The sequence below is a fragment of the Sylvia atricapilla genome, chromosome 1 (assembly GCF_009819655.1).
Source record: "Sylvia atricapilla isolate bSylAtr1 chromosome 1, bSylAtr1.pri, whole genome shotgun sequence".
Classification (NCBI taxonomy): Eukaryota; Metazoa; Chordata; class Aves; order Passeriformes; family Sylviidae; genus Sylvia; species Sylvia atricapilla.
In genome coordinates this window covers 102038763-102058947 of record NC_089140.1, presented here as the reverse complement: position 1 = coordinate 102058947, position 20185 = coordinate 102038763, and the positions used below count along the sequence as shown (strand labels likewise).

Sequence of the window (20185 nt, the reverse complement as noted above, 5' to 3'; positions counted from 1 at the left end):
TACTCTATAAAAATCTCATGAATTCTGAATTTTTTAACTTCAGGAGAGAGAACGCGTTTATATCTCTTGTTAACATTGAGGCAAAATGTTGGAGTTTGGAGTTAAGTTTTTTAATGGGTTTTCTGTTCCCATTGGATTATCTAATTGAATCTTCTGCACTTTAATTTGTACAGAAAAAAAAGTGGTTTCCAGAGGTGCTTATTTCCCTCATAAAGTTAGATGTATTGGAGACTTCCTATAGAAAGATATTTTAGGACAGAGACTAGTACAGGGTGATCTGTGTTCGAGGGCAGGGCAAACAGGATATGTCTGTGAAGACCAGTGTAATATTCTCACTCTTAAGAGAAGAAAAATGAAATTTCACAGAGATTGCATATAAATATGATTTCTACTGAAGGTTATATGCTTGCCAAGTTCTTGCTATGAATCTCAAATAAACACTTAGGCTAGTTACTAGGAAGGCTGGACTACAGTTAGGTGGTATTTGTCAGGTGTAATGGAATTTTGTCTTTTACTTTTTGGTAAGTGTTATGGTTTTAAGCCCTGGGAAGAAATTAATTCTATCCAAGTGAAAATGGTGTGCTTTATGTATGCAGTGTGGTAGTGCTTTAATGCCATTTGTGGTCCTCTAGGAAAATTTAGATTTTAAAAGTGAATTTTTAAGCTAGATCTTGTCTATTTCCTATACAGCTTGGGAAGACTTAGCCTAGTGTGCCTTTGGACAGATAGCAAAGATGATGAATAGCCCTGAAGTTTAGTTTTGTTTTAACAGCTGCAGAATTTCCTTTAATATGGACAGAAATATCTCTGACTAGAGTTGTATTTATTTTCTGAAATAGGAAAGATGTCATTCTTCACTGGAGTGAAACATCAAATAAAACTGAATTTTGTAACCCCATGTTAGTCTCCTGTGAGATGATAACAACGTTTAAAAGTTTCCTTTGTATCACAGAAAAAAAGCAAACATTTTCCATTTTCTTGTGGATAATGTTAAGCTCTGTTCTTCAAAACTTGGGGCCTTAATTTTTTCCCTACCCCAGCTTCGGGGAGTATGAACATGTTACTCGCTTCTAATTTACTTAGAAGACAATGAGAAAAAAAGAGGAAATAATACTCTTTTCTTTCAGAGATTCTGAGACTGAGCAGAGATTGACATTTCGAGGCAGAGGTGCTGTGTTGTGCCAGAGGCACTGCTCCCACAAACAGCCATGCTGGTACCTGTTCAAGCACAGCACACCTGGCAGCACCTAGGTTTCCCCTTACATGGCAACCAAGATCCAGGAATGAAAGCTAATGTTCCCACTCTTGGAGCTTTTTTTTTCTAAAATGTAGGCTGTTGGGCAGGAATAATTTTTTTTCCCTGAAGAATGTTAATTGTGCAATTTATTAATATTCTTATTTTTACTGCTATTTATTTTGCGGTATTTTTGATACCTGGTGATTGGATCATAGGTCAAAATTCATCCGCAGTTCTAAATTTGCTCTTTTACCCTTAGTATTTTGTTTTTGTGACAAAAAAAATTACACCTTCTCAGAAAGGGAAGGTTAGTAAATAGATAATAATTTATCTTAAAAGATGTTTAAAAATGACATAGCCTGCATTGAGTGATGTTGCAGTTGTTAGGATTGGCGATTCATAATCTGTTATCTGCATGCCTTAATTTTTACCTTTGTGTTTCTTGAACAGGGTGCTGCACTTTTGATGAGCCTCTCAGTTCCTGTGGCTATAGTCAGTCAGATGATGATGATCTCAACTGGGATCAGGTGAATGCGCCGATGAAGCCATCGCTGGGTCAAGGGATGCCATCGGGTTCGTCCTCATTTTGCTTTGTTTCTCTTCAGTGCTAGATTATGTGTTTGTCCAGCATTTGTTGGCAGTACTGTTTTTAAAATGCTGCTTCATCTGAGTCTGTTTAAGTGGAATACTCAAATTTTCCAAGTGATTTCTGTGAGGGATATTTTGAAAAGCAAAGGTTTGGTTTTGTTGTGTGGTGAGTTTAAAGGTTAGGAAGAAGGAATAGAAACTTGGTGTTATTGGGGAAGGTCAAAGGAAAAGAGAAAGGTGACATGAAAATTAATCTGAAGTGATACTAGAAACAGACAGGACTTAGTAAGAGAGAAAAGCAAGATAGACTCAGGTATTTTCATTGAATGATAATCAAAATCTGTTATAAAAGGATTGAGAGAGAAGAGGTGAGTGAAAAAGCAAAAGTAGCCCAAAACAAAGGGTCTCAGTGATATTATGCTCACTGAATTTAAAAGATAGTTGTGATACTATTATTTAATGTATTTTTTGCACTGCATGGAGCTGGACCTTGTTCCATAGCAACAATCTGTGTGTTATGCTGAGCTATAAACTCGCTCTAGTAAAATAGTCATTAACTTAGTACTTCACCCACAGAAATATGTAGAATCTGGTAACTGGTTTTAAAGTATTCACTAGCATAAAAATTACCAGTAGTTCTTTTTCCTAGTTTTTAGCTGGGCATGTTAAGATTTCACCCCATGTAGTGATCTCCATTTCCTGGGATATGATTGCCTGCAGCCCAGCTCAGCATCTGCTTCAGCTTTTATAGACTGAGCTTCAGCTATTATCACCTGAAAGCAGGCAAAACAAAAGGACAACAAGATAAAATCACTGGTTGTAGCATTGTGAGGCTTCCTCTGCATTAGTCTCATAACTTAGTATAAATATGTCCAGAACAGTTAAAAGCATTGCAGATGAGTGTCCCAGTATTTCCCATTGCTTTCAATGAGGTCTTTAAAGGACCTGTAATGTACTTAATGCTTATATAAAATCTCTTCAAAAGTTGTTCTCGAGAAAATGTTCCTCCCTGATTTTTGAATAAGGGAATTAGGAAATAGACAATGTGAATCGTTAGAAGTGACAGTATAAACAAAACCTGAACATATGCACTCATCAATAGTGTAGCAATAAATGTACTAATGTATGGTGAGCACAAGCAGCCTTAGATAGCTTTCACTTGTTAAAAAAAAAAAAAAAAAAGAAAGGCTTTCAGTGTTCTCCACTGTAGATTTACCAGTGTTGTCCTGAGTTGTGGATGACATCTTATCTAAGGTTTGTGGCTGAAGTACCTTTTACACTTTGATTCCTCTGGCAAAGGCAGGATGCCCAACTTCAAGATGGATGTTCAGTTTATCTTTGTCCTGGCATTTGGATTATCATGCTAGATTGAGTTCATCAACCCTGATAAAGGAGGTTCTTTCAAATTCTTTTTTAAACTGGCTTTTATCCAGTGGTCTTGGCATATGCTGCTGAACATTTTCTGAACTGTTTCATTAGTGCTTGATACTGTTGCTCAAGTTGGAGATAACAGACATAGTTTATCAGCCATCTTGGCTACAAGATATACATTCTTTTTTTCAGTCATGCTGCTGGAATTCTCTTTCTATTCCAAATTTCATTCATTACTCTCCCCACTTGGATTTGTGAAAGCCATTGTCAGTATGTGATATTCAGTCTTCTTGGCAGATTGAAGAAATTTAAATCTGTTTTCTCTTCTCTGATGACCACAGGCTTGAAGATTTTTTTTGGTTTTTCTCAGTGGCAGGAGTCTAGACTAGAGACTGGCATGTCTATAGAAGAAGAATTTTACATGAAATTTCATTTATCAGATGTCATACAGCTTGTTTCTTTTTTGTCTTCTGGCCTTTTTATCAGAAGTATGAAATAATGTTCTGATGATCTAGTAAAAATCTATTTAATTTGGTAACAAGTTCTATTTACAGTTTAGGGAGTTTTATTTCTGCCCATAAAGGAAGAGAAATATTCTTTAGGAGCATTGGGTCAGAAGATGAATGAGTTCATCTGAGAAGGGTTGAGGATATTGGTGCCTTAGAAGGTCAAAAACCCCTTTGAGAGGGACAGAAATGCTCATTTTTTGCAAATGAGAAGCACTGTGTCTAACAGCACGATTTAGTCAAGTGGTACCTAATTTTTCCTCATAATTTCATCTAGACAGTTTTTTCCTGTTCTTGTTCAAATCATCATCTTAATGATTTTAATTAGTTTTCAGTTAGCCTTAGCCAGGGGGTTATGTGATACACTTAAAAAACGATTTCAAGTAGTTTGTCAGCAGTTTCTGAGCTACATATTTAGGAAAAAATAACTTCAGATGATAATGAATAGAACATCTTAAATTAATGGTTTGTGGGGAATTCTTGGCTTGAAAGCAAAATGCTTTATGCAACAATGTTGTAATAGTAGACTGAAACAAGAACTCTCAGTTCTGTGCTCCCTTGTCAGAGGAAAAAAAAATTAATGCACATAACATTTCTAATTTCAGGCAACATGCTCCAGTGAGTGAGTTGATGTCTATACAGTATTTTGTATAATTTGATGGCAGTCAGGGGGAAGCACACAAGTTACGGCATTTGATTTCTTTTAATCCACATGAGAGTGCTGAGAGCATAGCTGCACTTCAGATAAATAAATATTTTGGCCTGATACGCTATTTCAGTGGGACAAAAGAAATGTCATCTAAGATTCAGGCATATGTCTGTATGCTTTAATGTACACACAGTTTACATGCTTGTGAGTATTTGAGATCTTGTTTTAGATGAAAATTACTAAACTGTATCAAAAGTAATCATAAAAAAAAAATCCCAGAAGTGTTTGTTACAATGAACTTCAATCTGTTGGATTGTTACTGTAGCAAAGAAAAAGGAAGATACTACTAAAGTTAGTAGGGTGCTAGTGCTCTAATTTCCTTGATAAAAATAAGCATGGCCTTTAATGAGTCGGTATTAATCTGAAATTGTGTTAAATAGACCCAGAAAGTGAGGACATGTATGAATTTCTGTATATATTCGTATGAATTAAATGAGTGTTATTAATCCACTGCTCTTCTGTTTCATGTGTCCTGTGAGCCCGAGTTAGTACTGTTCAGAAGAGCAGCTCTTCCCATTTCTCAGCCTGTCGTCTTGTTTTTCTGTTCCAAGAATGTACATTTAGAATAGCGTTCACAACTGTAATTACAGAAACAGTCATTATTAATGCCATCTTGCATTATCCTATGCAACAGTTACAGCAGTTTGATATTAATGTGTTTATGTAGTACAGATTTACAATTACAGCTAACTGTAATTGCCCTTTAGTTGTAGTCCAGTAAAAGTGTCTTCAGAGGAATATCCCCAAAGAGTAGATTATTCAATTGGCAAGGTGTGGGCTGCAGGAGGGTCCTCTGTGAGAAGATGTTGGGGTTGCCCCGTGTTGGACACATCTGGGCACAGCCACTAGACCCCACCACTGAGCTCCTGGGGCACAGCTGAGCTCCTGGTGCACCTCTGGGATAGAATGTTTAGGAAAGGGTAAAAGCCACTGGGCAGCAGCTGTCAGAGAGAGAAGTGGGAATATGTGAGAGAAGGCCCTGCAGACATCCACATCAGTGCAGGAGGGGCAGGAGATGCTCCAGGCAGTGGAGCAGAGACTGCCCTGCAGCCCGTGGGGGTCCACAGTGGAGCAGAGATCCTCCTGCTGCCTCTGCATGACCCCACACCAAGAAACGGTGGAGATTTCCTGAAGAAAGCTGCAGCCCATAGAGGGGAATCCACGCAGAGGCAAATTTTATCGCGGGACCTGTGGTCTGTGGGGGTCACTAGAGCAGTACTCTCCCGAAGGACTGTGTCCCGTGGAAAGAGGTGGTTTGGGGTTTTTTTTGAGATACTTGAGTGTGTTGTGGTAGTTTGGATACTGCTACAGTAAGTAGCACCACTGACAGCGATGCAATTAGAATTTTACGGATTACTGTAAGAAATAGAAATATTGTCAGGAGTCTCCTGTATCTGTCACTTACTGGATATTATTTCTGTTCGTGTCCGTGTATTTTTTTACAAAACACTGTGTTCAGTTGTGTAAAATCTTTTCTATGGTGTTTCACAGTTCCAGTTGATTTCTAAAGGACAGTAGTATCATTTTTATTCAATGCAGTAGTTGGTTTGATATCTCTGAGGGGATGTCACTGCATTTGCAACAAGTCACTGGCATCAGCCTTTCATTCATTTTAAAACAGTTCAAACCCAAATATAGATCAAATCTTTACAGCCTGCCATTCACTGTGTTGAAAGGATGTTTCCTGCAATGAAGCTTTCTGTGTTCAGTGCAGTGCTGGTCAATGCCAGGATGAGAATTCTGTTTGTGCCATTTGAGGTGATAATATATGATTTTCATGGTTATATGTGATATTTTGAATGGCCTACTATGCTTATTTATATTCTGAATATGTAGTTTCCTTAATGCCTATGCAGTGTCTGCAGAAAATGCTTATAATGCTTATATTATTGTTTAAAATGGCCTTTTGATACCTAGTAACCAGACATGCAGAGCTAGCAGATATTCTGTAAACAAGGCAGTGATTCAGTATTTAATATTATAGAATGTGAAGTAGTTGTGTGAAAAATGTACGCTGTTGTTTAATTGTGCATAGAAGAGTTGTGATCCATTTTAGAAGACAGATAAAGTCATCAGTTGACAAGTGTGAGTTCAAGCCAACTGCAGTGTTTTACCGTGTAAAATTATTGTTCTTTGATTTAGTACTTTATCATTAAATACATTTTAGCACTGCATTGCATTTTTGTTGTATGTTAGCAGGGATACTTTCCTTCTGTTTGCATTCATCTTGAAAAAATTAAATATATTTCTTAGTCAATCCTGTTTCCCCCATATTGCTTTAAATAGCTGCATTTTTAATTCACTTGAATGCTGTCTAGGGATAATATAAAGTACTATCAAGGTGTGAGAGTTGCCGCCTGCTGACTGTGTTAAAATTCTTCATAGAATTTTCTAGACCTGGAACAGTAGCATGTTTAGCATCTTATTGCACACCCAGGTAATAGCTGCAGCCATTAAGGACATGCCATTTTTCAAGCAGCTCCAGCTCCCGGTTTACTGTGTAAGTTAACACTAGTTGCTGTTAATGCAGAGCAATGTGGAGGTCAGAGAGAGCAAAACGCCTGAGCAGGGAGCCAGGGCAGCTCTGTGCTGCCATGGCTACGGTGCCAGCACTGGAGGGGCTGGCATTTCAAAGTAATGAAACTTACTTTGAAAACACACCTGAAGACTGAGTGGTGTGCTTAACACATCTGTTCAACAACAAGAACCATGCCACCAGCTATGTCTGAGGTGTTGCTTGTTGTATGGATCTTGTGGTCGTTTTTGTAACTTCTGACCTGAGATTTCATTTCAGCATCTGGCACAAATTCTGGGTTTGTTACAAATAGTGAGCGTCTATCATTCTCGCAAAGGGAAGTAGAAGATTAATCAGCTTCAGAATCCCTCTTCTTGAATCACTGATGGAAAATGTTCCTAGGTTGCTCAGTAGGTGAACTAGACAAATTATTATAATGTATTTTGCCTGCATGCCTAAGAACTTTTGGAAGATTAGTGCTAATGATTTATTTAAGGATTTGTTGTACATGTTCTCATATATGACTTTTAGGTTGCACATTTTAGGACAAGATTTTGAATATGAGCAGTGTGGTTTATTAATAATACCTAATGTAGATGACTGATTTGCAGATTTTTATTTGAAGAAATATGCTTTCTGTAGTGTTCATTACTGTAACTTCAGCACATCAGGTTTTGTGTTTTCTCACGCATTCTATCAGCCATCTCATACTTGAGTGCAAAATTGCAGAACATGCTCTAAGTCATGGAAGTAAGTGGGAGACACTATATTAAAAGCACAAGTAGCTGATAAATATTTGTTCGAGATATTTGACTAAAATATGATGATATAATAAATTATATCACTTTTTTAATGTTTTTGAAGAGCTCTCCTCTTCTGTAGGAGACAGACAGGAACTACATGAAAGATGTGAGAAATCATTTCTCATTAAATCAGAGTATTCTCAAAGCAACCTGGAAGATAAAGTTGACTGCTGAGGGTAATTCTCTGTAGCACCATGTAGTGCCACAGAGTGCTAAGCAAGTCCTCTAACCTAATTCATTTACCTTGCTGTGATTACATGTTTCCTGCTGAGGTTATATCTAGCATCTGCCATCATATATGCTGAGAAACAGCTAACATAATAAGCTAGACACTGGAGCTGGGTTTGAAGTGGATTTCTTGACAGCAAAAACTTTTGAGATAAGAAAGTTCTTTTTTGTTACACATCAGAAACCCAGTCTCCCTCCCCACTGTCCACGCATAGGGCCAGGCACTATCCTGCTGGTTAAGTGCATCAGAATCTAGTTTCAAGTTTCCCTGCTAAATTTAAAATAGAAGTACTCTGGTTGACTGGGGTTTTGTTCATGAGTATGTTTTCCCTTCCTGGACTCCTCATGATGAGTTTATTCAGATGAGGTACGAGTATTCCAACAAGAGAGAGGAAGCTAAAGTAAGAGAATCCCAACAGGAGAGAGACAAAGTTCTTCCTGTTGTAAAGCCAGTAAAAAAATACTTTTTTTTATTACCTTGTGGTGAACTGGCATTTTTCAAGTGGAAAAGGAGAATGAAATTACTTCTGGTAAGGGTTCTTGGTTCAGAAAAGACCACATGAAGAATGTAAATTTTCTTCCCTGGGAATATGCCTGAGATATGCAAGTGAACCTCAGGATGCTTTAATCTTGGTGGTTTGAGACTCTGTGGTAATATCAACCAAGTAGCACATGCTTTAGTGTAGGGTTCCCTAGGGGCTCTTTGCTAAAGGCATGTTACTGTGCCCTGCCATGGGTGTCTTACTGAAACCACTGCACTTTCTGCTCCAGTTTTAGCAGACTTGTATTAAGTACCAATACAATTTTTGTGCATGCTTGCCTAGCTCTTTTCTTCTGTTGAAGAATGAAAATACTTCAGCACTTCAAGCAGAGCTGTGGCCAGTAAAAAGCCTATGAATAAACAGCAAGTCTGAAGATGCTCCTCGAGGAGCTGCACTCACTGCATTGCAAGATCAAGAGAAAGGAGAATAATCAGAGTATTCCTAAATAAACTTTTTCTTGTTTAGTAATTAATCTGCTGGAAAAGAAAGCCTCTTAATTTCTTGCAGTCTTCAGGGCTTTTCTTTCAGTCTCATGCTTATCCTATTAGATTTCTTCTCATCCATCCTGCCCTTTAGAAACTAATAAAGAGTGGATCAAAACCTTTCCTTGCATCTGCAGCTTTAATGTGTGGAACGTGACTGCCTCCATTTCAGGACCTAAGTCAGTTGTTACCCGAGTTAGTAGTTTATCTTAGACAGTTCTTCTATATGACAAAATCATAGTTGTAGGCATAGTGAAAATGCCAGCGAGGTGGAGAGGGACTCCTCTTTAGGACAGTAAATGTTACAAATTTTCTGGGAATATTTTTAAGGGCTTTTTTTTTGTTTGTTTGTTTTCAGAAATTTAAGTGGAATTTCTTGTTTCAGTTAGATTTATGGAAGATTTTTCATACCCTTTGACAGCACTTAAATTTGTTGGCAGGCATTGAGACTGATAGTATGTTGTTAGCAGGTCTAGTTGTGACTATAGTAGGAGGGCCAAAAGGTCACTGATTTGAGGCCCAGGTCATTAAATGCTGCATGTGACTTCAAGTGCTCCCAAATGTCTATGCTTTTTGGACTTATGCTCCCAAGAGGAGGAAAGTCATGTGGGAGTTGGTCATGTGGGAAATGTGGCAGTGGAGATAGATTAGTACACAAGCAGAATGGATGGATTGTTTTTTGTTTTGTATGTAAGTCTTCTGGTATCCGAAGCAATTTGATTTCCCAGAATTTCAGACAAAGTCTTAATCCTTTATAGTTATATGCAGAACTCAGAGTCAGGGAAGAGGCAATTATATGAACTTCATGAACTGAATTAAAGAGCTCAGTCCTTTTTGCCTCAGTGTTAAAGCAATATACTTACTTCCCTCACCAGCTGACATAATGCTTTCCCTATCTAGAAGTCACATTTCCAATCAACTGCTTTTCAGTAGCACAAAGGAAAAAAAAATTCCGTCTGGACCTCATTGAAAATGTAATGATGTACACAGTCATTTAATGAGAAAGCAGGTGCAGGTAATTATCCAAGTCATAATGTTGCAGCAGCTAATAACATCAAATATTTGTGATAATTGCAAGCAGTTGATCACAGTTCTGTGCTTCTCACGTGTAACGGATTTGAAAAACACTTTTCAATACACATGTATTCATGTTAGAACATGGAAGCCACAGATGTACTTTTCTCACCAGTTGCCCTATATACTGTGATTTTGCATTAAGTTCAAATATATCTGTGTTACTTAAATTTTTATTTAATTTTATTTATTTCAGTTTTATTTCATTTTTCCCCATGACTTAGAGGGGAGGAACATCCTTCTGCCAAAATTGAGTTCCTGATTCCACTATATGCTTACAGTCTTTACCTGTTCCAGATGTCAAAGTCAACTATTGTGCCATTCTGGTTTCAGCTGGGACACCATGTAAGTCCCAGTGTAGTGCAGGGGAGCTCTCCCAGTGCCTGATGCGTATGCAGTTGAGCCTGGTGGCACCATCCCAAACTCAGGAGTCAGGTGTTGCTCTTCCCAGCATGTCTCTCTCCTGCACTTACACAAGAAATAGATCAAAGGCATAGTGACAATGGGATGATCCTTAATGTATTCCCTTATATGTTGAGAGCTACAAAAGAAAGGAAGGGAATGGAAATTTGCTGGAGGCAAATTTCTTTTATGCCAGGTCTGTGTGATAAGACCATGCTCAAAGGAGTTTGGAGATGCTTCTTTCTGAGGCTTTTTTACATTGATATCTTAAAGGTGCAAGGAAATGATGAGAACCTAAGTTGGTCAGTAGCCCCCTGCTCTACACATGGGCTATTGTAGAAACGTATCTGTAGAAGAGAAATTTACATTTGTCCGGCATTTGAGAAGGCTCTGGGAGGAAAACTGAAGGTGAAAAGAAGCAGGTCCCTGGTCTAGTCTTTTATGTTTAAGGTATTTTAGCAGTTTTCAGTTAGTAGGAATCAAAGGCAATTACTGTTTGAGTGGCAGACAGCACATATGTAGTAGATCTCACACCTTAAGAAAGGGCTGCTTAAAAGGGTATCATGATTTTTTAAAAATCCCGAAAAGAAACTGAAAGAGAGGACAGACTTTCAGAGGAGGATTCTGGGCTTGTCTGTATCCCAAATAAGGAAGGGTACTTCTGTGGAGGGGCTAGCAGGGGACCTGAGGAAAAGGATGTAAAACTGGCTGCTTTTCTTGGTATTTCCTTATGAGGTTTCCTCATTAAGCAGCTGCGCATTAAATGAAACACCATTGGAAGATCCAGGATGATAATTGATGAGGGTCCTGTTCTGGGGAGATCAGTTGGATATTGTGCACCTGCTCTTTAGATTAATCTAAAAAACAGTCAGGACAAGGTGAAGATGTTATCTGTGTTTTCACTGTGTAGCAGCAATAGAAATGATTATGTGTCAGAAACAAGTCATTGTGTTCTGGAGTAGACTTGATCAGCAACAGCATTCTACACTCATGTAGAGTGTAGAAAGTTCCTTTCATGAGTGTAGAATATGCCATGTGAAATTTAAGGCAGCCCATAGCTTGAAATTTTACAGTAGACTAAATTGATATACCATACATAAAAAGATGTGTTACATCTTTCATCAATCACATTTAGGTGTTATGTGTGCTATGGTGTTCTTGCCATGTTTAATTTTAGTGTGAGGCACATTTGTGAAGGCAGAAAGTTGTTTGGAGAAATTTCAATTCAGGCATTTTACTTACTTGGCTTGAAAAATGGACGCAGCTTTATGAGTGCAAGGCAGATTTTTTTCCCTGCTTTTTAATATAGCAGTACTAACAATTGTATAATTAGTAAGAATTTAATTATTATTTTAGGTACAGCAACTAAAAGCTATATTTTGCCAAGATATATTATAGTGCCTCTTGAATTTAAATTACCCATGTTTTAGTGTGTCTACATCTGGTTGTACATTTCAGTTAAAATAAAGCATTAAAACACGTAATTTTAACTTCTGTGCTAGTCTATAAAGAAGCAAAGTTAAATTGAAAAAAAAATCCATTAGAATGTACACCTTTAGTAAATGAAGTCACTTACTAGTTTTTCTACATGTAAAAAATGAGTTTGTTAGGTGTAGTCTTCACCAGTGAACAGCATCAACAGAATATCAGTATTTCTCTAAAGGTACACGTCTATGTTAATTAACTTTGTCCAGCCTCCCCTTTCAGTTTCATCTTGCCTCCTCTTTAAACCTGAATGTGTTGGAAATATCTCCAACTCTGAGCTGACATTCTCTCTAGTATTATAGTTCAGACTAAATGTATCCTTTTCTACCAGTTATTCTCCTTTAGAGATGTGGTGGAAGTCAGTTTTGCTAAACTGCAGTGATGTTCTGACTTAACTCAAATGGATCATAAAGAAATCATCAAAATGTTTTATTCCTGGATTTTGAAATCTGCAATTATTATGAGATACTGAAAGATATTTAGTAAAGCACATGTGGAATTATCTTCACAGAAATATAAAGTTTTGTGGATTTGTTTCCAATTAATGAATTTCCCTTTCAAGTTCCTGAAAAGAGCTCCTCTGAGATATTTTATTAACACATATTGCTATCATTCAAAAGAAAATACTCCTTTGGAAAAGCTAGTAATGCTACTTTGCCACCTGTAATGTGGAAATAAAAACGTGTAATGCAGTGACACTGATATTTATCTTTTGTATTTGTCAAATAAAGCCTATGCTATGTAATATAGCATAAAGAATATAGAAAATCCTTTGGTATAATCTCAGCTTGCCTAATTTGTTTCACTGGTGAATCTTCTTCATAGTGAAAAGAAAAGCATCTGAAATCGCGTAACCTGGGGCCACTATTTTGTGTGTTAATAGGTAGGCTGCTTTTATGATGGTGTGAATTTCCTTTATTTTGCCTTTTAAGAGTCTTTCAGTATTGTGGTAAGGCTAAAGCCTAACAGAAGCTCTGATTTTTGTACTATTGTTATTTAGTGAGAGATCTTTGTAATAGAAGCAAGCTTTAACTGCCAAAACACTTACTCAGTTTTGTTACTTTGAGATTGTGGAGTTTTGTTAATTCAAGATTCTTTTCTTGTTCTCTTCTGTACAGTTCATATGCCATTCTCCCTTCCTGGGAGAATGTGTTTATTTACAAGAATTTTATTCTCTCATCCTTCTGTTTTAATATCAGTATGTGCATAAGATTTCTGTGTTCAGAAAGTTTTCTTAGTGCCTCTCTAAATTGTGCTGAATCCTCTGGCCACACACAGACTTTACATTTTACATCAGCTGTCATGTTTGTTTATTGCAAATTTTTCTCTTTGCCACCTCCAGCTCTCGGTGCTTTTTCTAAGCATTGTTATTTTTCACAGATTCATTTCTTAGCAAAAGCTTTGTTGGCGTACTGCATTTAAACATATCAGTGATGCAGAGTCTAGGGAAGTACAGACTGCTAAATTCCCTGAAGGATTCTGGGATGTCCTTTTTTACCTAATAGTTCCCTGAGCTTTGCTTTGCTCTGCCTATTAAAATGTGCTCCTTTATGTTCCTCCTCATTTGAAGAAAATTTTGATGGAACACTTGAAGATAGGTCTAGAAAAGCACACACATTAATATTTATGGCTGTGTGTGTTTCGACTCCAGAAGGGCTGACTAGCAGCTGGATATAACCGTGTTGATTTTCAATACATCTGCTGAGCCACAGGATATTCCAAGCAAGGTAGTTGCCTTTACTTTGAAATGAACACATGAAGAGATTTGGTTTCACTTGGCTTCTGCATGCACAGGTGCATTACTTATATTCAAGATAAATAATATTAGTCTGCTCTTTTCCGAGGCATTCCTCAATGCTTCAATACCTAGTGCAAAGCTTCATCATACCAGCTTCTCTCCATGTTGGGATTAAATTGTGAAAAAGCACGTCTTTAGAAACGGATAAAAGTTTTCTGCAGTTTTTTGGTTGCTAATTAAGTGCAAATAGCAGATAGAACCAAGCTTTGCCCTCATCTGATATTTTTTGTCTGTGATTGTGTAGTTTGTTATACATGACATGTTAATTATAGCATGGTAATTAAAATTTTAGTTACTGTTTTTCTTTGTTCAGTACATTTTTGTTGGGGTGTCAAAAATATTTTGCCTCAAATATTCTTAGAGTCTTTTACAAAAGACATACCTCATCTTTAAGTAAATTTTGATTTTTTTTAAACAGAAATGTTTTATTATAAGACAGCACTTCCTTATGGAAGTTATGAGGAGAGCATGCTTAAAATTTAGATGAGATCTTAATTGTTAATAATGACTAAAGAAACCAATATTATATCCAACGGGGGCTGTAGCAGAATTTCAGTTAATCATGTCCATTACTGCTTGGACTTCACCTGAACCTTCTTTTCTTGCACTAGGCTAGATGTATCCAAATGTTCACAACTAAATTGTGCTGCACTATACCTTGGGAATATAAGTTGTTTGTAATTCTAAACAATGATAAACCTTTATGCAGAGTACATGATAAAAAGATTTTTCTGTGTCATTCTTTCCTCTCCTGCTCTTTTACTGCTCATCCCTCTGCCTTCACATTCTTTGTCAGGAATAACAGAGTAGCTTGTTCTGTATAGTTGTGTTACCTTAATTTGGGGGTTTGTGTACTCTGTTACGTCACAGAAATGGAGTTTTACTTCGTGATTCCACATAGTTTGTAATTTTATTTTGAGTCTCAAATGGGAATGCCCTTCTAATTTTATTTAAGTTTCCTTGGGAGAATGATCTTTTTGTTTATTTGATTTTTGTTTCTTTACAGTGAAACACACTGCACATCTTAATATTCTGTGTTTTCAAACCACAGCACTTTTCAAACTTATGTATTGCTTCTGGTCAGTCAGAGTGGAATACTAGTTTTCTTTAAAAAAAATGCAAGTAGTAAGCCATAAACCCCCACCCTCCCAAACTCCAGTAAACCAAACCCAGCCTTTAAAACAATAAATTGACTACTTTCACACTAACAATTGTGTAATGAAGTAGCATATTATTTAAATACTGACGTACTAAATATAGAAGAGTTATTAAATGGTACTTCACATATAGCTAAAGGGAAAAATTCAAGGCAGTAAAGTTGTGTGGCCCATATGGCTGCATTGTGGTGTAGCATGCTTTGTTCCTAAGCCGAGAGTGTTAACTTCTCTGCCGCTATAAAACTTTTATTTTTACTTCTGGAGGACAGGAAAAGACTAACATGGCTTCTATATTATCTCAGATGACCCTGCTTTAGGGTTAGTAGCCACTGTCTCCCCAAGGCTTCTTTTATTTTGGGCACAGGCAAGATGCCAGCTGCTGGAATAGGCTGACATCAGATCCAGCCTGGTATTGCTGCAGTTGGAGTTCTGCAGTTCCCCTCTGTATTTTGCAGCATTTCTCAATAGAGACAAGAGAGGAACTGAAATGTTGTTCAGACTTAGTGCTCAAAGGTAGATTCTTCTTGGAATTCTAGCCAGTTTTCATTAACTACATCATAGTGTAAGGCAATACTTGGTTGTTCAAGGATGCAGGAAACTGAAAACTGGTTTTAAGTGTAGGAAATTAGGTCAGTAGGAAGACAAGGGAATACATATATTGACTAAGATCATCTGGGGGGAAAGAGCAAATACAGTGTACATCTGGGTATAAAAGGGTGCTTACAAAATAAGAAAGTAGGAAAAGTACATACTTATTTTATGGTCTTGTGGTAGGTACTGTCTGTCAGCACTCAACCTTGAAGTCTAGTTCAAGATACCATCCCATTAATAAATGTTGTCTCATCTTGTGATGGGAGTCAGAAGAATCTGTCCTGTAAGCAGTCAAAGGTCATGTTGTGGTCTGAGCTTACAAGTCTGTAAATCCTGCTCTGTGGCCAGTCAAATTGGTAGCTGCTGGAACAGAATATAAAAGGCAGGGGATGTTTCAAAAGTGAAATATCCAATAAGATGTTGGAAGACTGTATGTTAACATTCATTCAAGTCCAGTGCATACTAAAACTGTTAGAGCAGTTCTTTTGGATATTTTCTGGTAGTTTCTTTTTATACTAAAGGAATATAAAGTTGAAATGAGGCCTTTCTCGGTTATGTTAAATGAATCTACCTTTCTTCATTTTGAAATGGAGTAGAATAGCTCCTGCTTTTAGAAGCCCTTCATGGTTATGGTAAGCATTCACCTCCTATTTTCTTGTACTTTAAGATAATCCTTTGAAAGAAATGTGATAGGTAGGTCATATTGCTGTTACTTTCTGTGTTGGAGGTAGACCCTATCAGTTCATTCCTGTCAGTTTTCCTCCTCTGTAATTAGCATGAGATCTGTGAGTGGCATGATTTTTTTTTTCCCTTAAGATAGATAAAGAATCAGCATTATCAGGGTAGCGATAGTTTTCTGGCATAAGTTTACTCACTGAAATTAATGAAATTCCTCTATCTATTACGCTTCGAACATGAAAATGTGATGGAAATGTTTAGCCTTGCTGTAAGTGCTTTTGCAGAAGACCTGAAGCAATGGCTCTTTGTTTCAGTAAGTGCTATCTCACATAACAGACAGGATTTGTTAAATATCAGTGTTGCTTAGGATTTCAGTTTGTTAATAAGGTTTGTACAACTGAAGAAGAAATACAGACAGTATAATTATTTCCTGTGGATTAGCTGAGATGAAGCCTAGTTTTTAGGCAGTAGTTTCACACGTGGTTATATTACCTTGAGCAATACCTTCCTTCCTCTGTTAGTGAGCAGCAGGGGCTGGCACTGGCTGTGCCCTCGCAGATGGGACACAGATCCACAGCATCTAAATGCTGCCAGTAGCAGCAGGAATAATGCCATGCTATTGGACTCCAAGGGCAAGTCCCAGGTCCAGGGTCCAGCTGTAGGGCTGGGACAGGAGTCGAAGGCAGAGGGGCCAGAGACAGAGCTTCTGACAGGCACACCTCCAGCATCACTGGGGCAGAGACCAATGCCCAGGACTGAGCTAAAACAAGGGTAAGGGGTGGCAGGGTACAGGGTGAGACACTAGGGCCTGGTAGTGCCTTTGAGGATCTGGCAACACCTTAGCACACATCTCCAGCAGTAAAAAACACAACCCAGCAACAGAGAAAACAGCACCTGTGCCCTTTCTTTGGTTTGCTGTGCAACCTCATAGAACAGAAACAGGAAGGCACAGTAAAAATGTGAATCACTTTCGGTAGCAGTACGGATTTGTAGGGCTTAAAGTGTAACTTTGGCTACAGAGGTAGGCCTTGAAATGCTTCACAGTAGCTTCTGCATGTCTGACTAATGCAGAAGAGATTGGATCTCCATAATAGTTCAGACTGTTGTTGCACATTTAAAAAAATAATTGCATTTGACTTCAATAAAATTTTGTACCTGGAGAAGCTAAAGGTTATTGAAGGTTATACATTTAAAAAATAGCTCCCGAGAAAAGACCTTTTCTTTCATCTAACAGCATGATCTTTTTTTCTGTTTGTTTAGCAAAACTGAAAAATAGTTTATTCTTGTTTTAATTAAAACAAAAGGGAGAAAAGCCCAGAGGAAGGTGTTAGTAACAAGCTCTTTCTTGTGAATCAACCAGTCCAAGTGTATTCCCTTACTGAACGTTGATGACCTCGGTATCTTTTATGCCTGCTAATGCCGAATACTGCTTATTACTTTGTAATAAACTGTCTTTGCTGATTCTGGTAGTAATAATGAAATAGTAAAGCACACATAAACAGCTTTGGTGGACTTGGTTTCAACATATCTGTCAAATAAATAATAGTACATTGTAAGCGAAGTATTTGGACTCAGTACTACTTAGGGAGTTTGTTTCTGCTTTTCAAGAAACAAGAAAATTAATTAAGGGCATAGCAACTGTGACTAAAAAACTGCTATTTGTTTTACTTTTCAGAACAAAGTGAACCCTGTATGTTACGTTTGTGGGTGTCACTTTTGTATTTCTGGTTCAGTTCTGTGTGAACTGAGAGTTACTCTCCTTGTTTCATGCCTGTCTTGCATTGTAATGTAGAACCTCGTAAATATTAAAAACAGGGCAAAGATTGAGAAAAATGACATTGATCGCTGATGACTATTTGGGAGAATCATTTATTGTGCAAGATAACTGCAAACAGCACATAGCGTGGCCCTCAGAAGCTAATTTCTCATTAGCTGGCAGTAATAAAATTTATACTCTTATTTACCCAAGAATGTCTAATGTTTTGTTCCCCAGAAATGAGTAACACCTTACAACAACCAGGAGGCTGTGTGGTTTCCTGCATACTTTACAGACAATCTAATTGACCTATGCAGGTTAAGTGACTCACTTGAGATAATGAAAGAGTGGCAGAATGTGAAATAAAGATGGAAAGTACTTAAGCTAGTTTATGATTCCTAACAAGATGTCTGTATTGCTTTCCACTCCAGGTCACCAATGCTGACTTAAATCTGCAATCTCAAACTTCCATTGAAATACAAAAAAGCTTACTGAAGGAGGCATTGGTAGAATACAAACTTTCTATAATGGATGTTTGCACTCAGCACCGAGTGATTACAAGAAAATGCACCAGACACAGTGAATGTATTCCTGCATGAGATAACAGATGTTGATGTTGCTTAGAATGTATTGTTATCTTTCTCACTCCAGTAAACTTCCAGGTGGAGTTTCTCTTTATATTAGTGCAAGACTGGTGGAAGTACTTTTTTTTCTTCAGGGAATTTTGTTTCAGAAAGCCTGAGCTACTTCTCTTCAGCCTCTGCTCAGAGACAGAACGTTGTGTGAGTGGTCAAGTGTGAAAATTTCTCTCCCAATTAATTTTACTCTGTAGTAATTTATAAACAGTAATATTCTGATATTACTTGCCAGCAGTACTAAGTATAGTTTTAAAAATTTCTGTGTAATACCAGGCAATGGAGATTTGTTTTGAAGATTGCTTTTGAAGAGATAAAGATTTTCTTTGGCAATTGAAATTTTTATGTCTCCGATTTCCAAGACTTTCACTTTAGAAACCAAGACACGCTGTACATGGACACTAGTCACGTTTTTCAGCATCTTTGGGGATGATTTGTATGATTTGAAAGCACTTCTTACCTAGGATAAATTTAACCGTTTTGGGAATAAAATCAATAGCATGTTTATGTGAAAACCTATGGAAAAACTAAGCAGAAGGACAAGGAAAATTATGTAAGTATTGGAGCTCTAAGTAGACTATTCAAAATTATTTCCACTGGATTTTCTATAAAAATTTAAAAAAATGTGAATGTTTATATTGCTCTATTATTGTATTAGCTGAACTCTTGTGACACATCAAAGCCTAAAATACTACTTATCTGTGCTACTAAAGTATCACAGTTATTGTTAAGTAATTACAGTACTAAGTATCCATTTCTTCTTGTCCTCACCTAAAATAAAAGACTGTGGTTGCTGTCCTAGCTTAGATGAAAAATCATAAAAATTAGGATGACTCAGTGTTTTATACTGCAAATTTGTAAGCAAAGGCAAGCTACAAGGAAGTAAGAGTTTAAATCTCCTGATGGATATAAGCTAAATTTTAGAGAATTTTAGTTATTTCTAAAGATAAGGTCTCTCTTGAAGTGTAAACAGTGTTTCTAAGTATTTAAGCATGTGTTATGTTGTTACAGGGAATAAAATACTTTCTACTTTCCTCCTTATGCTTGATAAAAAAGTCATTTCCTAGTAATGATTTTCTTAGGCATTTCAAAACCCTTAAGTAACATTTTTTCTCACAAAATCTTCAGTGTTTTCAGTTTGTTTGTTTGTTTTTTAATGGACTGAACTGGTATTTCACGCTTAAAAAAGAAAAAGAAAAAATATATTTTAGATGCCATGAAATGAAAAGAATGTTATAGAGAATAACTGAAGTGCTCATATTTTGCCTCAATCGCTACTTTTCCATCTGCTAGAAAATAATTTGAGATTTTAAAAGTATGAAATACTATATTTTTTTGTTGTTTAATGCAGAATTAAAATCAATATATCTAAAGAATGCTTTTCACACAGTAATTTAGGACACCTAATGAGTAGATAGGTAACTGAGGAATGTGAGGATATGAATGCCTCCTGTGGTTTTAAGACTCTGATTGTGTGTTTAGGTCAGGTATACGCTGCTATTTGTAGAATTTTACTTCCTTCTAATGAAGTTCAAAGGCTTCATCTATCATGCAGCAACGTTCCTGGCACCTGGGACAAACCAGACAGTACAAATGCTTATGTACATGATGCATCCGTATTTTTAGGA

The 20185-nt window shown here is 37.1% G+C and overlaps 1 protein-coding gene across 7 annotated transcripts in view; it reads left to right on the top strand.

Annotated features, from left to right (window-relative positions):
* PTPRM (protein tyrosine phosphatase receptor type M) overlaps positions 1 to 20185 on the top strand; it is a 440879-nt gene that overhangs the window by 100309 nt on the left and 320385 nt on the right. For all 7 annotated transcript variants that reach the window (XM_066329240.1, XM_066329214.1, XM_066329205.1 and 4 more), the window contains exon 2: positions 1688 to 1810. In XM_066329240.1, coding sequence (XP_066185337.1) covers positions 1688 to 1810 — 123 coding nt within the window. The remainder of the gene's footprint in view (positions 1 to 1687; positions 1811 to 20185) is intronic.